Below are 26271 nucleotides of genomic sequence, written 5' to 3'. Positions count from 1 at the left end.
ATTTCGTACAATATTCTGGTCACGAGACATAATCATATACTTTGTCTTTTCGGGATTTACGTCCAAAGCAATCGTTTTACTTGCTTCAAGTAAAATTTCCGTGTTTTCCCTAATCGTTTGTGGATTTTCTCCTAACATATTCACGTCATCCACACAGACAAAAAGCTGATGTAACCCGTTCAATTCCAAACCTGTCTGTTACCCTGGACTTTCCTAATGGCATATTCTAGATGCTGCTATATCCTCTCTTCAAAAGTCGTATCTCTCTTAAAGTCAAAGTTTTATTACACACTTGTCTGATGGGATACAAAGATCAGTATGTAGGGCAATCGCGGGAGCAGACTATGATACCAGTAGCTGTCAACTACCCATATATGGGTGACTAAATATAATGTTATTTAGTGATTATATTCAAAATCCCAGAAGCAAATTTATAAAATCTGTAAGAACACATCGAAATTCACTGCTCAATAGCTTAGTCACTTCTCGTGTTTAAAAGTCAAAATGAATGAGTGATTTCTTGTAAGACACTTCAGTCTTGGTGAAAGTGTTTGAATATAAATCGTAATTTTATACTGAATAATGTACAGTAATGGCAAAAAAACAGAACCGACGGAATAATCAAAGTCCCCGAAATTAGTCACTGCGCATGCCACGCCCTCATTCACAAGATAGCGAGTAATCTACTGAAATTGTTGTAGCTGACGTAGCCCATTTCGAAAGCCATTAGAATATAAGCTGGTAAATTTCATGTTCTGGGAATAATAAGTTAATTAAGTAGTAAAATATCACTACAATCGAAAAGTATTGGGAATAAATTTGAATAAGGAACAAAAAAAAAAGTTTCCTTCCCAAGCAGGATTCGAACCACGAAAGTCTTAATTACCAATCTATCGTGCTCTGGAGTGAACAAGGCTCTGAAATCAGCTACAAGGGTCGGTCATATACATAGACATCTTGTGAAAGGCAGGGGTCCATTTTGCGACCTGGTACTTAAATAAATTTACATTTTTGGGGGGGGGGGAGTTGCATGGAGCAACTATACTTCTATCTAGCGGTTAGTTTTAAATTGACGGTGGCGATCCTGGTAGTTGTTCTCTTCCACTGCTACCGTTTTTAATATTACGACGGTCAATCTGTTATATACGTGATCAGGGGTTTATGCAATCCTAGCATTAAAGCACGCTTGTTTTGACTCTAGAAATCGTGCACAATTGACCAAAAGGTTACCTAGTAATTAGTATTCCTCGACGTCATCACCTCCTTCACAATACAATTTTATACAACGTATCTATAAGAAAAATTTTGAAAACAACAACAAAATAACATTGTCTTAGAAACGGTTACTTAGCAACCATGCAATGTATTACGTCATATCCAGTACTCATGTTTCTATTACATCATAACTAGTGACCTATTTTGTCTCAGAGCGTACGGAGATGAGGTTAGCTTTTCATAGACTATATTGGCGTGACGTCATATTGAGAGAGCCACAGTATCTTTGTGCTGCAGTTGACGTTCTATTCGTGATTCAAAACTAGACATCATAGACCGTTTAAAATGCATTCTAGTGATAAAGACTGATACTACGATGATGTTTCCCACAATTAAATTACTATTTTCTTCATTTATTTAATTCATTTATTTTCACAGCCAGAGTCAAGATCGTAAGGCCTTCTCTGCCACTCTTTTGAATGTACTGTAATATGAAACATTACGATACTCATATCGTATATAATTATTACAGTTCATTTAAGGCATTGTTCCGATAAGTCTGCAATCAGATGGTTCAAGATATAGCAGTTTATTTTCATTCTACACGATTTATTGAAGTTAATATTTAGCGTTAAGAACAAATGACTGCACTTGCATATACAACATTTTTTCTTACAATAAATGTAATGATTCATTGTGGTAGACATTCATCCAGATGTAAATTTAACTAAATACCACAAAAACACGTAAAGTTGTAGCCAACAGATATTACGTGACTCTCATATTTCTTCAAATGACGACAGCTACAACAGGTTATGTTCAGGCTGGCATTTCTAGCTCTTAAACGAGTGACGCAGAATATACAGAGACATCATTTTATTTTTATTTCAATTTTTATTGTACCTGAGTTTTTTAATGTACTTCACTCCCACCCCCTCTACTAGTAAACTTCCAACCATTCTCCACACAGAACGAGGCCGCGTATGCAGTACTGAGTTAGTGAGTATAGTACGTTCCAAAAATATGTTCGCGTTTTCCAGTGACGAAAGAGCTTTCAATATTGAATCATATTTTCGCACAGGTACTGTCGTCCGTTTGCCTACGTCGCATCCCGGTTTCCCCCACCAGCTTCTGTTCGCCCCTCTGTAAAGTCTAGTAGCTGGCCTGTCTTAGCTCTTTTCTGAAAACATTAATTTCTGTTAGGAATTGGACGTCTACGTAATATTATATCAACTGTTTAAAATAACTTAAATAAAAGTGCCTCGTTAAATAATTGTCACGTGATTTCCCCCCCCCCTCTCTACGACCCTGCGACAAAACCACTTGAACGGACAGTAGATAGCATTTCTGAGTAATTTTATCTTTTCGAATCGGGCAGAAGTGAAGATTAAATTTACAGTACGTAAGGTACTCTTTTATAGAGTAGGTATAGAATTATTTCAACATGAGTTACTCGTACGAAGGACGAAACTGGTAATTGGAATTAGGTACAATAGTCTATAGTGCGATAATGTGTACAAAAGAACTGAAGCCTATATCGAAATGAACGGCCATCACTTTCAAAAATGTGTTTAAATATCCATATTATATTATTTTTCAATTTAACTTCATTCTATAAATTGTACGCTAATATGCTGTAACAGTACAATATATACTGCATAATTAATACGTCCGAATGAATAGGTCAGTTCGTGAATAAAAACACATTGTTAATACTGTACTGTATTTTGATTAAACAAAAACCTAATGAAAATTATCAAACTCAAAAGCGCGATATTTCCTAGTTCACATAAATGGATTAACTTTCCCTCCTATACCTAGTAAAGTGATTTGTATTTTACGCCAGTATCATCGAACTCCAGTCGTGGAAGGGGGAGCAAGAGGTGTTTCGGGTTCTAGACCTTTAATCCAAAGGTATAGCCAGGTTAATATTAAAAATGTTAGTAAAAATAAAATGATGTCCCTGTATTTTAAGCATGTCCCTGCTTGCGATTCTGAGATTCTACGTCACCTCGTTTAGAGGCTAGAAATGCCCACGTTGAACATGCATGAGTTTCAATGTGTAGCAGTAGATTTCAACGCCCACTTAATAAAATACACTGGGGTTTCAAATTAGAAGAGGGTCTCATTTTACAGTCGCTTAGGCTAGCTACCTTATCCACGCATTCATTCACATGCTACTGACTCGTTATATTATTTCTTCAATTCTATATTTATCATGTTTTACTTTCACAGGTATCTGCCATGCGGACGAAATACTGTACATTTTTAAGATTCCAGTTCCAATCCCGAAAAACCATGTCGATTTCGAAGTCAAAGACACCATGACTTCGCTTATAGTCAACTTCGCCAGACACGGGTAAGATTACCAGTATCTGTTTCCTGTTTTCTGAAGCAAGTTAAAATCTAAAATTACGTAACATTCTGGTGTCGTGGTACATGGCATTACAGTGAGTGTTGCAAACTCCAAAAAAATTTTCGGCTAGTATTTTGTGGGAGCCCAGTATTTCAGTAAGCCTACTAGCCATCCAAATAAGCTAAATATAGTTTGATATAAGCCAAGTTGGTAACCCTGAATAAGAAGGGGTTTTAGATAATGAAATATAGTGTACGCAAAAAAAAAAAAAAAAAACACACTGAAATGGATACTGTTTCATAGCTATTAAAATGACAGTAATTAATAGGGATCGTATTCATGGACATTGGCGGGACGTCATATTTGGCGCGTGGCATAGGTACTTTGAGAGAATACGTGCGCTGCAGTTGACGTTCTATTTATGATTCAGAAGTAGACCTCAAGACTGTTGAAAATCCATTCTAGTAATAAAGATTGATACTACGACGACCTTTCTTACAATTTGAACTGTGTATTCATTTATTTAATTTATTTTTACTAGTACGGTGCAGGTAGAGTTAAGGCCATACGGCCTTCTCTTCCACTCAATCAGTATACAAATACATATCAAATATAAATAACATCAATACAGAAAACAATGTAATAATAATAATAATAATAATAATAATAATAATAATAATAATAATAATAATAATAAGGTAAAGGTATCCCCGTAACATGCCATGAAGGCACTTGGGGGGCATGGAGGTAGAGCCCCATGCTTTCCATGACCTCGGAACTGGAATGAGGTGGTGTGGTCGGCACCACGCTCTGACCGCCTTTTTACCCCCGGGAAAGACCCAATAATAATAATAATAATAATAATAATAATAATAATAATAATAATAATAATAATAATAATAATAATAATAATAAGGTAAAGGTATCCCCGTAACATGCCATGAAGGCACTTGGGGGGCATGGAGGTAGAGCCCCATGCTTTCCATGACCTCGGAACTGGAATGAGGTGGTGTGGTCGGCACCACGCTCTGACCGCCTTTTTACCCCCGGGAAAGACCCAATAATAATAATAATAATAATAATAATAATAATAATAATAATAATAATAATAAGAGCAAACTGTAGATATGTTTAGTTACATGTAATTCTAATGGCCAGTTTCTCCAAGAAATGTTTAATTTGGCTTAACTATGTAGTGTTAAATTAACAGTCTGTTTATTTTTAACTTTTTGTTAATGTATTTTCCATTTCTTCAACATTATTTTGTTTAAAACAACCAACACTTAACTATAACAGTCGTTAATACCTTTTTAACCACTCAATAACAGTTAGTAATGATTTTGCACATGTAAGGCAGTTTTTTTATTGGCTGATATTATTCTTTAAATTCTTTATTGTAGAGTAAGTCATGCAACATGTATAAAATCATAACCTGGTACAGTAGGCCATGATCGAGAAGGAAGAAGACAAATGAAAGTTGTAGGAGAGTACTATTGAAAAATAACATTATAAAGCAAGATTATAATACTAATGAAATGGTTTCGGAAAAGATGATTACGAATCTGGGATGAGGAAATAGCCAAAACAATACAAGATAAAAGGGAAGCCTTCCAGAAAAATATCGCATTAAAAACTCTCGAAGAAAAATAGAATATAATAGGAAGAAAGCTATTGCAAAACGTGAAACTAGAAAGAGACACAGAGAAAACTGGGATAGATTTTTCTCCAAATTAGAAAGAGATATAACCAAACCCATTTCACCTAATGTGAAAAATAAGATGACTTTTCATCAACATCCGTCCCCTAATTATAAGTCATGTATCCAGAATTCATATTAATTGTTTTCAGAAATCCGACACCGGGAAACTCTGGATTCAACTTCGTGGACGAGCTCATCTGGCCTACAGTGGTAGATCCTGGTTCGAACTCCACAAACTTCCGATATCTCAACATCGGCCAGGTTGTTGTGTCTCCCAAGCATATAAAGTACCTCAACCAAGGCTTGGGTCCAATGCGGCTGGAGATAATGGAAAATCCATTTAAGGAACGCATGGAATTCTGGGACACTCTAGACATATACGAGAACTGTGTTTCCGACTGTGGCAGATATTTTAAATAGTTTAGTTACTCGCAAATTTCACTTTGTCCTTAAGGGGAGAGGATGGTATTTTTTAAATCTTTTTTCCTATTTGGTGTAAATTATTAATTTTTTTGTATGTAGAGAGCTCATAGCTGTGGCAAGTCAACCAAATAAAAATAAAAAAAAATATTTGGGGGCCCAAATTTGAAAAAAAATATACCCAATGCAGGATTGTACTAAAACCGATATATCTAAACCGTTTTTAAAGATAGATTCAAACAGTTTTTGCAATGTATTTTCAAAAGTATGTTCTACAAACTGTCTGTAACAGAATTTTGATATTACTCTCTACGTTTGTAAAATAAACAATTAAAATTTAGTAACAATTTTCTGATTTCCATTCTTGCAAACAAACGTACGTATTTTTTTAATGAAATCAATTAACAAAATTCTGTTACAGAGAAATTTTCCTAATAGTCTAAAGAATGTGTGTTCTAAATTGCTTACATGTATCTTTAATATTTCAGAAATTATATCCATTTTGTCTGGCAATGTAGCAAAAAAAAAAAAAAAAGAAGAAGTTACTGGAAACCGATAAAAGCGGGCGTGTGATTTAAAAATCCATAGCGCAGGAAGTTTAAAAACGACGTCTCAACATCCGATGAGGGCATAAATACCCACAAAATGTTATGCAATGCATTCCACACATATCAAAGGGTATTTTAAAGAAAACAAATTTTTTTGAAAATTTAATTTACCGGAGACAACAATAAAAGTGGGCGAGTGATTTAAAAATCCATAATGCAGGAAGTTTAAAAATGGCGATCCACATATATCACAGAGTATTTTAAAGAATTTTTTTTTTGAAAATTTAGTCATTTTTCATAAAAAATACCATCATCTCCCCTTAAACAATCCAGGAACTTTCTTCTCCGTGTTGCATACTGGACACATTTAAAGAGAGCATTCATTCTACATGAACATAAGCTATTAGTGAACCAAGAGACGAATGCCCTTATACAGGGTGACCAAGATATGATTTCCAGTGGCTTTTAGTGAAAATTTAATGAGGAAACTCTGAAACATAGGCTGCCCTTTATCTCCTTGGGTGTATTCCACAAACATTGTCTTGTACATTACAACTTAATTTTCTCGTAAGTAGTACAAATAGGCCTACTAGAGTTTCTGTTCCAGAAGAGTTTTCTACAATTGTACTTTACTACTTACAAATTACCAGCGAAGTTTCAGAAGTAGGCCTACTAGTACTTGTAACTTACCAGTGAATTGTCACGTATTTTGTACCAATGAAAGGAGACTAATATACGTGTACTAGTGCTATTTAAATATATTTAATTCATAATATTAAAATATATTTTATAAATATGTGATCTAGAGTATTTTTTCTTGTTTTTCTTTCTTTCAAAAGGAACAATTTCGTCTCCCTTGACACCAATTTAATAATGTTGCAATGTTTGCAATTTCGTAACAATTAAGTTTAGCGGATGAAGACATTGAGCTCTATGTTGAGATCACTGGGTGAAGATCGTTATAGCGGCATCTGTTGGCCAATATGGAAAACTATCTCGGAGCATATGCAGGTATCATACCCCGAAACTAACATCGCGCAATTTGCCGACGATACTGCTGTCTTCCTAATTCATCAGAACCCCCTGTATGCAGCCAGAACCCTGCAAGTTCACATTTCTCTTTTGGAAAACTGGTTTCAAACATGGCGCCTGACCTTAAATGCTGATAAAACACAGGCTATCTGTTTCACGAAGTGCACGATGAAAAGAAACCCTAAACTTACCATATGCGATAAAGAGCTGGAGTATCAACCAACTGTCAAATATCTTGGCGTAACTCTGGACCAGAGGTTGTCCTGGCATCAGCATCTCCATCAGATTAAAGGAAAAGCCATTGGACGCATAGTGCATATACAGGGACATCATTTTATTTTTACTTCAATTTTTATTGTACCTGAGTTTTTTAATGTACTTCACTCCCACCCCTTCTACTAAGGAAGTTCCAACTCCACACAGAACCAAGACCGCAGATAGTAAGCAGTACTGAGTTACTGAGTATAGTACGTTCCAGAAATATGTTCGCGTTTTCCAGTGACGAAAACTTCCAATATTGAATCATATTTTCGCACAGGTACTGTCCGTTTGCCTACGTCGCATCCCGATTTCCCCCACCTGCTTCTGCTCGCCCCTCTGTAAAAGCTGGACTGTCTTAGCTCTTTTCTGAAAACATTAATTTCTCTTAGGAATTGGACGTTTACGTAATATTATACAGCTGTTTAATTTAACTTAAATAAAAGGGCCTCGTTAAGTAATTAACTGTCACGTGATTTCCTCCCTTTCTACGATCCTGCGGCATAACCACTTGGACGGACAGCAGATAGCATGTCTGAGTAATTTCATATTTTCGGGACGGGCAGAAGTGAAGATTGAATTCACAGTACGTAGAGTAGGTACAGAATTATTTCAACATGAGTTACTAGTACGAAGGACGAAACTGGCAATTGGAATTAGATGCAATAGTCTATAGTGCGATAATATGCACAAAAGAACTGAAGCCTGTATCGAAATGAACGGCCACCATTTTCAAAATTGTGTTTAAATATTCATATTATGATTATTTTTCAATTTAACGTCTTTCTCTACATTGTACGCTAATGTGCTGTAGACAGTATACACTGCATAATGAATACGTTCGCATGGATAACTCACTTCGTGAGTAAAAACACTTATTCTTAATACAGTACTGTACTTTGATTAAAGAAAAACCTAATGAAAATTATCAAACTCAAAATCGCGATATTTCCTAGTTTACGTAAATGGATGAACTACTTTTCTGCCATCCTATACCTAGTAGAGTGATTTGTGTTTTACGCCAGTATCATCGAACTCCAGTCTTGGAGGGGGGAGCAAGCGGTGTTTCCGGTTCTCTAAATGTATAGACAGGTTAATATCAAAAATGTTAGTAAAAATAAAATGATGTCCCTGTATTTCCGCTATTAAAATCAGGTGCCATAAGCATTAAACGGAAATTGCATCTCTATAAGGCTTTGGTACTGCCAATTATAACATATGCTGCACCTTCCTGGGGCTATATGAACAGCAGTGCTTACAAGCCACTACAGGTTGCACAAAACAAGGCTCTTAGACTGATCCATGGGCCTGACTGGTTTACTAGAACATCTCAAATACATGAAGATCTCAATATGCCATATATACAGGAAGTTCTTCTCAAAATTATAAGGAAGTTCTACAGTCGACTTCAAAGAAGCCCAAGTTATTTCATTAAAATAATTGGAGACTATGATGTAGACGACTTCAGACTGTATAGAACGCCGAAAATGGCTATTTTCGATAATATTGGGTAATAATCTAACTGGTGATCTTGTGATACAATGTAAAGGACATCAACGTCTTCGAATTTGTTCGAAGAAGAGATTCCATGAAATAATAACACAAGGAACAAGAACATAATAGTGCAGTCAAGGACCCAAGAAGTCCGATACTGCATCAAAATCAAAGAAGAATTAAAAAAAAAGTATCATGGCAAAACATGACGATAATAATAAGTAATTTTTTGTTTATTATCAAGGAAGTAAACTAAAGTAAATAACACTGCAGGATTACGAAATGCATAGAATTATTACACTACGATACGATGTTTGTTGCATGACCTAGCTAAATACCACATTACGATTAAGAAGACGAACATAACCTAACTCGACGAATGAAATACAAAGATAAACAGCTGTTTCATGTTATGACGTAGTTTGTTTATTGATATGACGCCACTTGTACATTACCAGTAAATCGCTACAAGACACTTTAATTCTTTCGTGAAACAGAAAGATACAACCACAGTCTAGTATATACAGTCACGAAGCTTGAGTTGTGAGGGTACTAGGAACAATAGACTGTGACGGTACTATTTCGCATTGTCTGTAACGAGGCGATATTAGCGATCCTAGTGGTTAGCAACTATCTATGGATGCATATTTACTATGTATTGAGCTTCGTGACTGTATATACTAGACTGTGGTTTTAGTGTATTTGTTGATTTTCTGGGAGATATCTCTTCCAGATTGAAAAGATAGGTTGTACTTCAAGTAATTGCATTCATTCACCCTTTTCAGGATTTGTTTCCTAAACATATTTTGCTTTGAATTGGGTCTTTGCCAGAAAATACCATAATTTTCGTTTTGTGAAGTGAAATTCTCTTTTAAAAAAATTTGGATTTCCAACCTTGTGTTGAGACTTCGTAGGATCTGTTACGCTTTAAGACGACGGATGATGAATTTTGGAACTTAAGTACTCATTCAATTTTCTTGAAAGTTATAAGGTCTCTATGACAAATAACGCCATGTATAACTGTAACGTCACCCTATTAATTTTTGTTAACGACACCAGTTTTCGGTAGTGCACTACTGTAGCCTGCATTCGCTTGCAATCTAGTAATGAAATGAGTTACTAGCTGTCCGCTGAAATTTACAAGTGACATGATATTCCATCATTTTTCTGTTGTGTGATGATAGTGAAAGGCTGTTCTTATATCAAGATAAGAGGCAATATTTTATTTTGTGCGTTGAGCAAATAATAACTATACTAAACTATATATTTTCGTGATCCTAAACATTCTTCTGTGCATAGACAGTATTTGCTATCTATAAAATTTGAAAATGTTAGAGAAACAGGCATGTCATGTTATCAAATACTCAATAGCGCTTTAACGCCATGTGGATTTAAAGGTCTACAGACAAAATTTTAGGTTATGTTAGTACGGTACTCAAGTACTCACGCTATAGTACAGCATCAACAGACTGTTTTGGCTGGGAGAGGTGCAAGAAAGAGCATCTGGTTGCACCTGAGTACGCAGAAAATGTAACAATAAATTTATTGTTGCGTGCGCTAATGCTCTTTGTACACCTATGGTTACCTTCAAAGGCCAGCGTTTGAAGACGGAGTGAGAGAAAGATATGCCTCCTGAGACTGTCATGAGCGCCAAGGGCTCCATGACAACTGCTATATTCATCCATTGGCTTGACCAATTCGCCCGATATAAGGTGGCAGGAGAGGTGGTGTTGATATTTGATGGGGAATCATCTCATCTGGACGCAAACATTACAAGTGCCACTGATAATTACGGAATAACACTGCCTTCCCAGTAATACAACACACGAGCTGCAACCCATGGATAAAGCGCAAGCACTAGTTGGATGTGTTTTATATGTGAAGAAGATCGCGTTGAGAACATGTCGTTATGTTCATATTGTGCGAGGTATTTACAAGATAAGTGTGGAAACTTCAGGAAAAGCACTAACCTTTCAACTTACAAGTGTTCAGAATGTGCAGTGATGATATTGGTTCAATTGCAGTTTCTTCTCAGCCAGTGAACCAACCAATTCCTTTTCCTCTTTCTAATCACTTTCAGCATCATTCTTTTTTCACCCACTCTTTCCAACACAGCTTCATTTCTTATTCTATCTGTCCACTACACACGTTCCATTCTTCTCCATATCCACATTTCAAAAGCTTCTATTTGTTTCTCTTCACTTCCTCGTAATGTCCATGTTGCTGCCCCATACAATGACACACTCCATACAAAGCACTTCACTAGTCTCTTCCTTAGTTATTTTTCCAGATGTCCGCAGAAGATGCTCCTTTTCCTATTAAAAGCTTTCTTAGTCATTGCTATCATCATTTTTACTTCCTGGCAGCAGTATGTGGGTAAATTATTTTAGATTGTGAATTGAGAAGTTTATAATTACAAATTATTGTTTTTCCTTTTCTTGTTCTAATACCGTGGGCGATTGGAGCACATGTTTGGTTACCATCCGACTGTACATTTTTGTCGTTCTGGTTCATTGACATTGACATTCAGCTTGTTTTGCTATTAGATCTATGCAAAAGATAATAAATATCAATACCTTAAAATCAATATACTTTGCATACTTCCACTCGGTAATGAGTTTTGGAATAATATTCTGAGGAAATTCCACAGATAGCAACAATATATTTCTATTACAAAAAAGAGTAATTAGAATAATAGTAGGTGCCAAATCTAGGGAATCGTGTAGGACTATTTAAAAAAACTACAAATAATGCCCATGGCTTGTCAGTATATTTTTTCATTAATAATCTTCCTCGTATGTAATCGTGAAAACTTTGTAACTAATTCAACAGTTCATAGCATAAATACACGTCAAAAAAATGACTTTCACACTCCATCGGCAAGTCTATCGTGCTATCAAAAAGGAGTGCGTTATATGGCAGTAAAAATTTTTAATAGCCTCCCTATCGATATAAAAAATGAAACTCAAAACATAAAATTATTTAGGGCCAAATTAAAGAAGTACCTAATTTCTCACGCCTTCTATTCTGTAGGTGAATTCATGACATCCAATAATACTTCATAAAATTGATACTAAAACTTTGTGTTGTACTAGTAGACTATATTGTAAACCTCGTCTGTATATATTTCATCTAGACTATGACTATAAATTAAGATTTCATAATAGTATTAAGTTTTTTGACTTGTTCCATATTCTAGCTATAAGCATGTATGAATACCATGGGATGTTAATAAATACAATACAATACGATACAATACAATACAGCTGCGCTACTATTTTTCATTCGGTAGAGATATAGTCCAAGATCACACAACTTTACAGTTTCGGTACCAACTTCGTAGTCCTGCTTATAAAGTTCTTGAATTTCTTCACTTTTTAAAGAAATTTCAACGTCTTCCGCGTGGAGAAATCATTGGACGTGGGGTAAAATAACTTCGGACCTCGCATATGAAAATAGAGTAGGCTACATACAACCCATTGATAATGACTAAACATTCATGCCAGAACATGATCAAATCCGTGTCCTAAGCATAGACAACACGAAGGCCATAATTACCGTTATAAAGAATTTAGGTTTAAAATCAGAATACCGATACATTACTGGTAATAGACAAGAATATTTTAAACAGGTTAGCTAATCAGCAGAACTCAGCAGAAGCGAACCGCTGTGTGATTACTTTATCACTCATTTCAATGCCAGAGAGTCTACAGTTGTCACCAAAGTCATGCAGTGTAAAAGAAACCGAACTTTTTGTTGTGCAACTTTACAAGACCAACAAGTTATAATTATGACATGACTGTAAGTACCTGTTTTATAAAATAAGCTGAAAAAGCGAGCGAAATATAAGATTACGAATTACAAGATTAAATAATTTGGTAAATTTGTTTTAAAATTAAAATTCCTCTTTTGCCATTTAATTTATCATTTATTATTAGAGACGAGAATTACATGCACTATAAAATCTCAAAATACGCATGCATTCATGCACTATCAAACTATGAAACATGCACGAACAAGCGAAAAATACATTAAAATATGCACTTTCATTTTTGTTCCAAATGTCTTATTTCACTTCACTTTTTTTTGCACAGTTAACAACTAAAACATTTCTAAATTGGTATCTGTGAGGTTCCTGCGCTTGTCAGTCAATATGTTTTTGTATTCTTGCAATATGGGAAGCAGATGCGACATGCTGGTCGACTTGAAATTTTTTAGTACATTTTATCTGAAATTATAATAGACTTTACGGTTACCTGGATACGATTTAAAAACGGATATCATAATGTAATTAATTATTTTAAAGAAGTTTCGTAAAGAACAACTGCCATAGAAAATATTCGGAAACAGAATAGTAGTGCAACAATTACAGAATACGACATCCTCATATATGAAGGGTACAAGGGAATAACGATCAAGGTCCATTTTAGAAAGTTTGGAGAAAAACGAATTTTAAAGTTTAAGCACTTAATGCTTTGTTATGTGTGTATTTAATAGAAATTGACGTAGTGGAATGTCAAGAACGATGATTTCTTATTACTAGCTAGACCACATGATAGTACTTCTTTTCCACTATAAGATAGCATTATTAACTTAATTTCGATTTTTGATGGACCTTGATCGTTTTTCCCGTGTACCCTTCATATGATCTAAATAAAATTCTTTCCTTTAATCCAATGTGCAAAGAGTACACTTTTGAAACCTTTAATTGGAAGCATATTAGAACCACATTAACACACGCAAACAGAATAAACAAACATATTAAACACTTACGAGATTCACACACTGCAAAGATAGTTTAGCGAATGATTCCAATTTTAGAAGAATCTAAATTGCTACTAGTACTGGAAAAGGGAGAGAATTTACAACTTCCCCGAAAGAGGGTGCATTTAACCTAAATTATTTGTCGGCAGGTTCCTTGAACCCTCTATATTTCATTTCTACTGTTCTCAAAATAAATATCCCTCGAAATACCAAAGAAACTGAATTTTACTAACTTAAAAATAAAATTAGCTTACCTCAAAGTTGCAGCTAGTCTTTCCTTGACAGGGACGAATCTCTTCATATCAGTGTTCATTTTCTATGAATTTCTAGTTCGCAAATAAATTCATTAAAATAATCTGACATATATTCTAAGATAATATAAATATATAATATATAAAATATATAAATGTAATGAGCTTGGGAGTTGGGCGAAGGGCTAACAACCCACCACCGTAAAAAACAGCTTGTTACGAAACCCCAACATAAGCCTCGGAACGGAGAAAGTTACACAACACAGAACTGCACGCATTGCATTCTTCACCTGACATAATTAGAAACAAGACGTTTGAGATGGGCAGGGCATGTAGCACGTATGAGAGAATACAGAAATGCATAAAAGCGTAAGTTGGGAGACCTGAGGGGAAAAAGACCTTTGGGGGGGCCGAGACTTAGATGGGAGGTAATATTAAAATGGATTTGAGGGAGGTGGGATATGATGTTAGGGACTGGATTAATCTTGCTCAGGATAAAGACCGATAGCGGGCTTATGTGAGGGCGTCAATGAACATCCGGGTTCTTTAAAAGCCATTTAAGTAAGTAAGGTATACTGAAATTGGAACAATGAATCTCACATAGTTTCCCGCAACTGAAGCTTGACCTTTCGACAAGAAGTCTTCACGTATATCGAGGGCATCAATCCAGAAGGGTGTGTCAATAAAACTGCAAGTCATTTAAATATAAAATCATTTTTCCTAACCTTGTCTACTTAACAGGGTATTTTATTTGATTCTTCCTCATGCCCATTGTAAATTTCAAACGATTGTTTTAAAACATTTTATAGGTTCCATTCAAGTATTTCAATAACGCTGCATGTATTGATACGCCATTCTGGTATGACGCCCTCGATACGATTTATTATTCTTGCGTCCTGGTAGTGGCAGCAAATAAGAAAAATTTAATTCGAAAGAAGCCCACGAAAAGTGATACGGTAGTAAATTCGCTGAAGATTTTTTAACGAGTCAAGGTAAGGTAATGATACTGTCGCGACACTAAAGTGACGTATGTTATTTACAGTTAGCATGTGACTGAAGGAAGAGAGACCTAATGTTAAACGTCTAGGTAGGCGGTAAAATCGTTGATAGTGCGACGTGTGTCATACATTATCGCTATTCTGAACTACACTCAGGGACAAAAAAAAATCGGACACTTCTATATTTGCTTGTATTTTGTTGCCAATTATTTCAAAATGAAACAAAACCCATTTAAACAAAATAATGTTTCATTTAGCACCTTATACGACAATATTTGAAAAAAAATCTCTGATGAGAAAATTTACAAAAAATTACAAAGGGCGTATAACTATGGCATCGTTTGGTCTAACTGTTTTTTCATTTTATGGTGCCTTAAACATTAAAAACTCTTTTTAGTAACGGGTATTACATCCTCTGGCTTGAATAACTGCATCCATAAGTCTTGGCATGCTCTCAATTTGGTTAGCAATATCTTCTTGAGGAATAAGTTCCCATTCTTCGCCAAGTGCTCGCCTCAACTCTTGTAACGATTCTGGTCTCGGTCGTCTATTCTTAACACCCCGTCCCAGCATGTCCCACACGTGTTCAATTGGGTTCATGTCTGGACTCCTTGCTGGCCATGGAAGAACATGGATTCCCACTTCTTGGAGATAATCTCCACCCGCATGGGCAATATGCGGCCGTGCATTATCATGCATTAAAACAAAATTATCGCCTACAAATTGGCCAAATGGCACAACATGATCAGCCAAACATTCATTTATATACCTATCAGCTGTTAGTCTTCAATTTTCAACAAAAACCAACTCTGTACGAGCATCCGTACACACTCCTGCCCAAACCATCACTCCACCACCTCCATACGGCACATTTTCGGAAATGCAACACTGTGAAAATCGTTCTCCCCTCCTTCTCCAAACTCTTTCACGTCCATCAGGTGAGCACAGATTGAAACGGGACTCATCGGTGAACAGAACACAGCTCCACTGTCCATTTCTCCAATCCTTGTGATCATTTGCAAAACGCAGTCGTTCAACTCGATGCATCCTGAGAAATCTGGGAAGAGTTGCAGGTCTACTTGATATCAGTCCACTTGCTTTCAACCTCCTTCTAACTGTTTTGGCCGAAATTGGGCGTCCATGCATGTTAACAAATTGCTGGGCTACACTAGTAGCTGGCAGGTTGCGCTCCCTAAGAACTCTCAACACCATATACCTGTCTTCATTTGGATTTGTAGCTCTTGGACGACCCGAACCTGGTCTTCTGGTATATTCTAGGGTCTCTCTATACCGTTTTATGGCATCATGGGTTGTGCTTCTAGCCATAATCATAACATTTGCAATGTAACGTCCATCATCGTAAAGGGCTACAGCTCGAGCCACATCTTCAGGTCGCATCTTGTTTTAAGACAAATGTTACAACCCCACTTAAACTCAGAAAATGTAAAAATAAAGAAATAACGAATGATAACGATAATGAAGCACAAAATGGTTGAGACAAAATTGTTATAGCTGAGACTCAGAAAGCAAAATTGGAATATTTGGTTGTAATGGCTTGTTTATAAAACAAAAAACAATCAACAATGTATACACGTCTCCATAACAACAGATGGCTACCATAATATTGTATGAGAAGATAATGTTTTGCAAAATACCAGCAAATATTAAAGTGCCCGGTTTTTTTGTCCCTGAATGTAGTTCAGAATAAGAAAAGAAAGAAAGGAAACAGAAATAAAGAAAAAACGGAAATAAAAAGATAGAAATAAAGAGAGGGAAAGGAAGAAGAGCAGAAAGGAAGAAAGAAAAGCAGAAAGAAAGGAAAAAAGTAAACAGAAAGAGATAGAAAGGAAGAATAAAACAAAGAAAGAACAAAGAAAGAAAGAAAGCTAGAAAGAAAGTGAGACAAAGATAAAAGAAAGGAAAAGAAAGAAAGAAGATAGGGAAATAAATAAAAAAGAAAGGAAAAAATAAACTAAGTGAAAGAAAAGAAATAGAGAAAGAAAAAAAGAAAGAAAAAATGAGAAGAAAGAAAGAAAAAAGAAAGGAAAAAGAAAGGAAGAAAGAATGAAGATAGGTAAATAAATATAAAAGAAAGGAAAAAGAAACTAAGTGAAAGAAAGAAAAAAGAGAGAGAAAAAGAAAAAGAAAAATGAGAAAGAAAAAGAAACGAAAAAGAAAGAAAGAAAGAAAGAAAGAAGGAAGATAGTTAAATAAATAAAAAAGTAAGGAAAAAGAAACTAAGTGAAAGAAACGAAAGAAACAAAAAAGAGAGAGAGCAAGAAAGAAAGAAAAAGAAAAACTGAGAAAGAAAGAAAAAAGAAAGGAAGAAGAAAGAAAGAAGATAGGAAAATAAAAAAGGGAAAAGAAACTAAGTGAAAGAAAACAAAAAAAGAAAGAAAAAAGAGAAAGAAAGAAAGATAGAAAAAGAAAAAGTGAGGAAGAAAGAAAAGAGAAAGGAAGAAGAAAGGAAGAAAGAAGGAAGATAGAAAAATAAATAAAAAAGAAAGGAAAAAGAAAGAAAGAAAGAAAGAAAGAAAGAAAGAAAGAAAAGAGAGGAAGAAAGAAAAAGAAAAATTAGAAAGAAAGAAAAAAGAAGGGAAGAAGAAAGAAAGAAAGAAGAAAGATAGGGAAATAAATAAAAAAGAAAGGAAAAAGAAACTGAGTGAAAGAAAAGAAAGAGACAAAGAAAGAAAGAAAAAGAAAAAATGAGAAAGAAAGAAAGAAAGAAAAAAGAAATGAAAAAGAAAGAAAGAAGATACGGAAATAAATAAAAAAGAAAGTAAAAAGAAACTAAGTGAGTGAAAAGAAAGAAACATAGAAAGAGAAAGAAAGCAAGAAAAAGAAAAAATGAGAAAGAAAGAAAGAAAAAAGAAAGAAAGACAGAAAGAAAGAAAGAAAGAAGACCATGATGAAACGCCTTTATTTTACAAGTTTAGTTCATAGTTAATAGTTTTATTTAAGTCTTTCAGGCACATAATACACCCTTGTAATAATGATGTTTTAAGGTTAATAATTTTCTCAACATTTCTGATTGAGGTTCTGTCTGATATGTACAGTAGTAGCAAAAAAAAACCGGACCGACCCTTGTAGCTGATTTCAGAGCCTTGTTCACTCCAGAGCACGATAGACTGGTAACTAAGACTTTCGTGGTTCGAATCTTGCCTGGGAAGGAAACTTCTTTTGTTCCTTATTCAAATTTAATCTCAATACTTTTCGATTGCAGCGATATTTTACTTCTTAATTAAATTATTATTCCCAGAACAAGAATTTTACCAGCAATCGAAAAGTATTGAGAATAAATTTGAATAAGGAACAAAAGAAGTTTCCTTCCCAGGCAAGATTCGAACCACGAAAGTCTTAGTTACCAGTCTATCGTGCTCTGGAGTGAACAAGGCTCTGAAATCAACTACAAGGGTCGGTCCGGTTTTTTTTACCACTACTGTACATCAATTATCAGGCAGTAAATCTCACTTGACGATATGTGTCAGAGAAAGAACAAGTATTTGTATACATCTGAAGACTGACTAGTGTAATATATAGCTAATCGGCAATGTACGCAATGGAGGGGAAGGAATTGGCCATCCTGCTCATTATCTCGTGGCTTAGTTGCTTCATGAGCGGGTGTCACTTGTATGGTTCAAACCTGTCCTTGGACAGCTGAATAAATAACAACAGTTTTCTGAATTTGTTTGTAAAATATACATACTACATTAATAATTTGTATTGATCCTGTTTAAGGTTAAAGATTTGTTACATATGCATTATACCCATGTATAAAAAATTATACATTAATACAGCCTTCACTCTTGTCTTCACAGCGTCAATCAATGAAGTAAAACGACAAGGAGAATGACATCCCACAACATTCATATCGTGGTGATACTGTTCCTTAAGTCGACAGCAATTGTGGAGTCGAATATTTTCGAGGTGAGAAGTAATTTTGAACTCATTAATAAATGAATCTGTTTGCGATTGAACGATGTTTCGAAGACTGTGTCGCAGTGAGACCTTAAGAGATTACAAGCTTTCCGATGCTTCATGTTCTCTTTCTATAATATCGTCGAAAATTCTCTTCCATCATTATCATTATAATTATCTCATCTTCTTCTAAATTCTCTACAATTCTTATTTTTTTCCTCATTCCTCTAGAGTTCTTATTTTTCTTCCCATTTCTCTACAATTCTGCATTTTCTTCTTATTTATCTACAATTCTTAATTTTATTCTCATTCCTCCACAGTTCTTTTTCTTCCCATTTCTCTACAATTCTTAATTTCTCTACAGTTCTTCCTTTTCATCCCATTTCTTTACACTTCTCCATTTTCTTCTCATTTCTCTACAATTCTTAATTTTATTCTCATTCCTCCACAGTTTTTTTTATTCCCACTTCTCTACAATTTTTCATTTCTCTACAGTTCTTCCTTTTCATCCCATTTCTCTACAATTCTGTATTTTCTTCTCATTTCTCTACATTTCCTAATTTTATTTTCATTCCTCCACAGCTTTTTTCTTCCCATTTCTCTACAATTCTTCATTTCTCTACAGTTCTTCCTTTTCATCCCATTTCTCTACAATTCTGCATTTTCTTTTCATTTCTCCATACTTCTTAATTTCCTCCTCATTCCTCTACAGTTCTTCTTTTTCTTCCCATTTCTCCACATTTATGTATTTTCTTCTCATTTCTCTATAATTCTTAATTTTATTCTCATTCCTCCACAGTTTTTTTTCTTCCCATTTCTCTACATTTATGCATTTTCTTCTCATTTCTCTATACTTCTTAATTTCCTCCTCATTCCTCTACAGTTCTTCTTTTTCTTCCCATTTCTCCACATTCATGTATTTTCTTCTCATTTCTCTACATTTCTTAATTTTATTCTCATTCCTCCACATTTATGTATTTTCTTCTCATATCTCTACAATTCTTAATTTTATTCTCATTCCTCCATAGTTTTTTTTTCTTCCCATTTCTCTACATTTATGCATTTTCTTCTCATTTCTCTGCAATTCCTAATTTTATTCTCATTCCTCCACAGTTTTGTTTCTTCCCATTTCTCTACATTTATGTATTTTCTTCTCATTTCTCTACAATTCTTAATTTTATTCTCATTCCTCCAGAGTTTTTTTTTCTTCCCATTTCTCTACATTTATGCATTTTCTTCTCATTTCTCTACATTCCTAATTTTATTCTCATTCCTCCACAGTTTTTTTCTTCCCATTTCTCTACATTTATGCATTTTCTTCTCATTTCTCTACTTTTCTTAATTTTATTCTCATTCCTCCACAATTTTTTTTCTTCCCATTTCTCTACATTTATGCATTTTCTTCTCATTTCTCTACAATTCCTAATTTTATTCTCATTCCTCCACAGTTTTTTTCTTCCCATTTCTCTACAATTCTTCATTTCTCTACAGTTCTTCCTTTTCATCCCATTTCTCTACAATTCTGCATTTTCTTTTCATTTCTCCATACTTCTTAACGTCCTCCTCATTCCTCTACAGTTCTTATTTTTCTTCCCATTTCTCTACATTTATGCATTTTCTTCTCATTTCTCTACAATTTTTAATTTTATTCTCATTCCTAAACAGTTCGTTTTCTTCCCATTTCTCTACAATTCTTCATTTTCTTCTCATTTCTCTACAATTCTTAATTTTATTCTCATTCCTCCACAGTTATTTTTCTTCTCATTTCTCTACAATTCTTCATTTCTCTACAGTTCTTCCTTTTCATCCCATTTCTCTACAATTCTGTATTTTCCATCTCATTTCTCTACAATTCTGCATTTTCTTCTCATTTCTCTATACTTCTTAATTTCGTCATCATTCCTTTACAATTCTTCATTTTCTTCTCATTTCTCTACAATTCTTAATTTTATTCTCATTCCTCCACAGTTCGTTTTCTTCCCATTTCTCTACATTCTTCATTTCTCTACAGTTCTTCCTTTTCATTCCATTTCTCTACATTTCTGTATTTTCTTCTCATTTCTCTATAATTCTATATTTCCTCCTCAGTTGTGTACTATTTGTGAGTTTGAACCTATTTTACAAGTCCTGATCACAGAATGTAGGGACGATTGTTTTATTCTTATGCTAATTATATTGAACTTTCCTGTAAAACTGAAACGTATTGTTTATAACATTTATTATTAGCTTATTTATATGTACTATATTTAATAAAATTTAATTAAAAGATGCTGTACTCCTATTCTACTCTTTCAACCTTCCGACAGATGGCCTGAATGCACCGGAATGCTATTCGAATTAAAAATTTTGATTGCTAGTTGCCGACATGGTGGGGTTCAACTACAAAGTAACTGATAGCAGTGTTACCAACTGTACGAAAATTCCATCAGTTCCGTCTAAACTGACGGAATTTCAATGTAGCAGACGGGAAAAGAATGGCTTTGACGGGTGACCGATTTTCTGGCGGAAATTACGATTTGCATCACCTTTCGACTTTTTTAGCTGCTGTCATTTTTAATTGTATAATTTTGGTGGAGCGTAGACCAACCCAGCACATCAACTGCAGAACTAGAGGCAGATGATGTGAATGAATTATTATTATTATTATTATTATTATTATTGTTATTATTATTTTAATCAAGATTGATAAGGAAGTTGTGTTAATATTTGCTTTCATTTGTATATAGATATATCGAGTGGGTCTTATTATTATTATTATTATTATTATTATTATTATTATTATTATTATTATTATTTTAATCAAGATTGATAAGGAAGTTGTGTTAATATTTGCTTTCATTTGTATATAGATATATCGAGTGGGTCTTATTATTATTATTATTATTATTATTATTATTATTATTATTATTATTATTATTATTATTATTATTTTAATCAAGATTAATAAGGAAGTTGTGTTAATATTTGCTTTCATTTGTATATAGATATATCGAGTGGGTCTTATTATTATTATTATTATTATTATTATTATTATTATTATTATTATTATTATTATTTTAATCAAGATTGATAAGGAAGTTGTGTTAATATTTGCTTTCATTTGTATATAGATATATCGAGTGGGTCTTATTATTATTATTATTATTATTATTATTATTATTATTATTATTATTATTTTAATCAAGATTAATAAGGAAGTTGTGTTAATATTTGCTTTCATTTGTATATAGATATATCGAGTGGGTCTTATTATTATTATTATTATTATTATTATTATTATTATTATTATTTTAATCAAGATTGATAAGGAAGTTGTGTTAATATTTGCTTTCATTTGTATATAGATATATCGAGTGGGTCTTATTATTATTATTATTATTATTATTATTATTATTATTATTATTATTATTATTATTATTATTATTTTAATCACGATTAATAAGGAAGTTGTGTTAATATTTGCTTTCATTTGTATATAGATATATCGAGTGGGTCTTATTATTATTATTATAATTATAATTATTATTATTATTATTATTATTATTATTATTATTATTATTATTATTATTATTATTATTATTTTAATCAAGATTGATAAGGAAGTTGTGTTAATATTTGCTTTCATTTGTATATAGATATATCGAGTGGGTCTTATTATTATTATTATTATTATTATTATTATTATTATTATTATTATTATTATTACTTTTTTTTTAATTCTGTCGGATTCTGACAGATTTCCAGGTGTTAGACTGACAGGGATACAATTTATATGTTGGCAACATTGATTGACAGCTTCTGCAGCATGGACTTCACACTACTCCACTAGTGAGTAGAATATCCAGTTCCATTGGCTGAGGGTTTCGTGTAGCAGATGGAAGGGAATTAAAAAATATAGTACGCAACGATATGTCAAAGGTGAAAGCTTAAGCTTACTGCACACGTTCAGAGAACTGAACTTACCACTTCACTCATCTGTTAGTCAAATATTCATTGCAGACCTATTGTTTTTTTTTTTTTATTTCTGTATGAAACTATTTTAAATGTTTGAAAATTATATTTCCATGGATTTTCATTAGTTTACTTCCATGAAAATAATTTATCACGCCGCGTATAAAATCGTGTAATGTTTACGCTACGTAAATTACGTGTCATTAACGTAAAATATGTATCACGCAATTTACACGGCTAACCCTAGTTGTTACTTTGCAAATGAAAAGGTCCAAAATTATACTTCCCATCATGATGCTAAATAAAGTTCGCAGGCCTACAACGTTTGCCCTCAATTTATGAAAACCACCAGGAAGTCTCCCCTATAATTAAATTGTTACATTCAACAGTGTGTACAGTAGTGGCAAAAACAACTGGACCGACCCTTGTAGATGGTTTCAGAGCCTTGTTCACTCCAGAGCACGATAGACTGGTAACTAAGACTTTCGTGGTTCGAATCCTGCCTGGGAAGGAAACTTTTTGTTGTTCCTTATTCAAATTTATTCCCAATACTTTTCGATTGCAGCGATATTTTACTACTTAATTCACTTATTATTCCCAGAACACGAATTTTACCAGCAATCGAAAAGTATTGGGAATAAATTTGAATAAGGAAAAAAAAATGTTTCCTTCCCTGGCAGGATTCAAACCACGAAAGTCTTAGTTACCAGTCTATCGTGCTCTGGAGTGAACAAGGCTCTGAAATCAGCTACAAAGGTCGGTCCGGTTTTTTTTGCCACTACTGTACCGGTACATTGTTTTCAAGTAGAGCTAGTAAAGATATTTCTGTGTTTAACGACAGTATTTCATATGAGTATTAGTAAAATGGGAGTATAAGGGTACAGTACATCAGTTATTCATAGATTACAAAAAGGCGTATGACTCGGTTAAAAGAGAAGTTTTATATAATATTCTTATTGAATTTGTTGTTCCCAAGAAACTAGTTCGATTAATTAAAATGTGTCTTAGTGAAACTTACAGCAGAGTTCGTATAGGACAGTTTCTATCTGATGCTTTTCCAATTCACTGCGGGCTAAAGCACGGAGATGCACTACCACCTTTACTTTTAAATTTCGCTCTAGGATATGCCATTAGGAAAGTTCAGGGTAAAAGACAGGGTTCGGAGTTGAATGGGTTACATCAGCTTCTTGTCTATGCGGATGACGTGAATATCCTAGGGGAAAATCCACAAATGATTAGGGAAAACGCGGAAATTCTACTTGAAGCAAGTAAAGCGATAGGGTTGGAAGTAAATCCCGAAAAGACTAAGTATATGATTATATCTCGTGACCAGAATATTGTACGAAATGGAACTATAAAAATTGGAGATTTATCTTTCGAAGAGGTGGAAAAATTCAAATATCTTGGAGCAACAGTAACAAATATAAATGACACTCGGGAGGAAATTAAACGCAGAATAAATATGGGAAATGCGTGTTACTATACGGTTGCGAAGCTTTTGTCATCTAGTCTTCTGTCAAAAAATCTGAAAGTTAGAATTTATAAAACAGTTATATTACCTGTTGTTCTGTATGGTTGTGAAACTTGGACTCTCACTTTGAGAGAGGAACAGAGATTAAGGGTGTTTGAGAACAAGGTTCTTAGGAAAATATTTGGGGCTAAGAGGGATAAAGTTACAGGAGAATGGAGAAAGTTACACAACGCAGAGCTGCACGCATTGTATTCTTCACCTGACATAATTAGGAACATAAAATCCAGATGTTTGAGATGGGCAGGACATGTAGTATGTATGGGCGAATCCAGAAATGCATATAGAGTGTTAGTTGGGGGCCGGAGGGAAAAAGACCTTTGGGGAGGCCGAGACGCAGGTGGGAAGATAATATTAAAATGGATTTGAGGGAGGTGGGATATGATGATAGAGACTGGATTACTGTTGCTCAGGATAGGGACCAATGGCGGGCTTATGTGAGGGCGGCAATGAACCTCCGGGTTCCTTAAAAGCCAGTAAGTAAGTAAGTAAGTAAATAAGTAAGTATTAGTAAAGCAATGTATTTATAACATGGTCAGTCATCTCTCGTACTGTATTCGATTTAAACTGAAGAGCAAATTTTGCCAGATGCAAAGTTACAGAAGAGAGAGTTAATACCTGTACTTCAACAAATCATCTCACGACAACTTTACAATATTTACACCAGCAGTGGCAATCAACACATCAAGTTACGGCCTTCGTGCGGCAGGCGATGTGTTCATCATGAATGCAGCGCGCGACATTAAACAGAGCAATTAAAACTTCCGAACTATAAAGAATTTTGTGCGAGATCGTGCGTATTTGCTTGTTTTCCGCACAGAACTAATACGCGGTAAGTGTGAAATTCCACATTCAGTATTCCCAACGTAACACACATAACAATTTCCCTCTTCTTACCGCTTAAGCGCGACATTCATTTTACTGCTTTAGGCTTTTAACATATTATTTTTAGAGACGTTTAGCATAGTAATAATTATAAATTGGATTCTTACCACTGCAATTTCACCTAAATTGCAATGTTAATTATTGTTTTTAAATATTTGCAAAAATTAAGTAAACTCTACAACTCTACTAAAGTTACTGCATTCGTGATGCAAGTAACATTAAGGAAGCCGTGAAAAAGTCAACAAGATTCCAGACTCTCATCATAGACTGGGGGAAAAAAAGACAGACGTATATCACGGTCTGCTTGAGTATAGTAAACACAGAAAACATTTTAAAGCAACAATGTTGAAGATAGATATTTTTATTTTGCAAATTTGCCGTCATTGAACAGAAACCAAGATGGAGATTTCATTGCAACTAATTAGAAATTCCTCTTTTAGGTATGTAATAAACGATCTTCTCACAAAATAATGTACGATACACGAGCGGTATACTTTCTTTCAATTCTCGGAAATTAAAAAAGCTCAACTACGTTTCGCTTTTTCAAACTTTTCCTCAAATATGAAAACTTCAACATACCGCTCTTGTAACGCATATTATGGGAACCTGTCCTAAAATGACATACCATAAGAAAAAACTGCTGTTGGTGGTGTGTTTCTGCATAAATAAAAGATTTTTTTTATACATACAGATATAAAACTATATTACTTTTACTATGGCACAGTTAAAAGCAGGATATTTTACATTAGGTGTCCGCTATACAGCTTTTAAAAAAATTGTATCACTATGTCATTTTATCGACAGTATTCGGGTAAAATGACATACTCATCTCAAAGTGAGATATCGAATACTTTTACTTGAATATATGGCATGAAAATGACTTTGCTCTCTTGGAGAGACGAGCAGACTCGCTTTGCACACAAATTGCACTTAGTACAATTGAACCAAGTCTCT

The 26271-nt window shown here is 34.1% G+C and overlaps 2 protein-coding genes across 3 annotated transcripts in view; both read left to right on the top strand.

Annotated features, from left to right (window-relative positions):
* Positions 1 to 5854, top strand: part of LOC138692854 (juvenile hormone esterase-like) — a 64079-nt gene extending 58225 nt beyond the window's left edge. The window contains exons 11-12 of the mRNA XM_069816142.1: positions 3451 to 3574; positions 5420 to 5854. Coding sequence (XP_069672243.1) covers positions 3451 to 3574; positions 5420 to 5690 — 395 coding nt within the window. The 3' untranslated portion in view covers positions 5691 to 5854. The remainder of the gene's footprint in view (positions 1 to 3450; positions 3575 to 5419) is intronic.
* Positions 5855 to 12721: 6867 nt separating this feature from the next.
* LOC138692841 (carboxylic ester hydrolase-like) overlaps positions 12722 to 26271 on the top strand; it is an 82807-nt gene continuing 69257 nt past the window's right edge. Inside the window, exons 1-3 of one of the 2 annotated variants that reach the window (XM_069816130.1) lie at positions 12722 to 12823; positions 18854 to 18962; positions 22690 to 22781. The gene's annotated coding sequence lies outside the window, so the exon portion shown is untranslated. The remainder of the gene's footprint in view (positions 12824 to 18853; positions 18963 to 22689; positions 22782 to 26271) is intronic. The other variant, XM_069816120.1, reaches the window with a different exon arrangement.

The sequence above is a fragment of the Periplaneta americana genome, chromosome 2, assembly GCF_040183065.1.
Source record: "Periplaneta americana isolate PAMFEO1 chromosome 2, P.americana_PAMFEO1_priV1, whole genome shotgun sequence".
NCBI classification, from domain to species: Eukaryota; Metazoa; Arthropoda; class Insecta; order Blattodea; family Blattidae; genus Periplaneta; species Periplaneta americana.
This window is presented reverse-complemented; position numbering and strand designations above follow the sequence as displayed.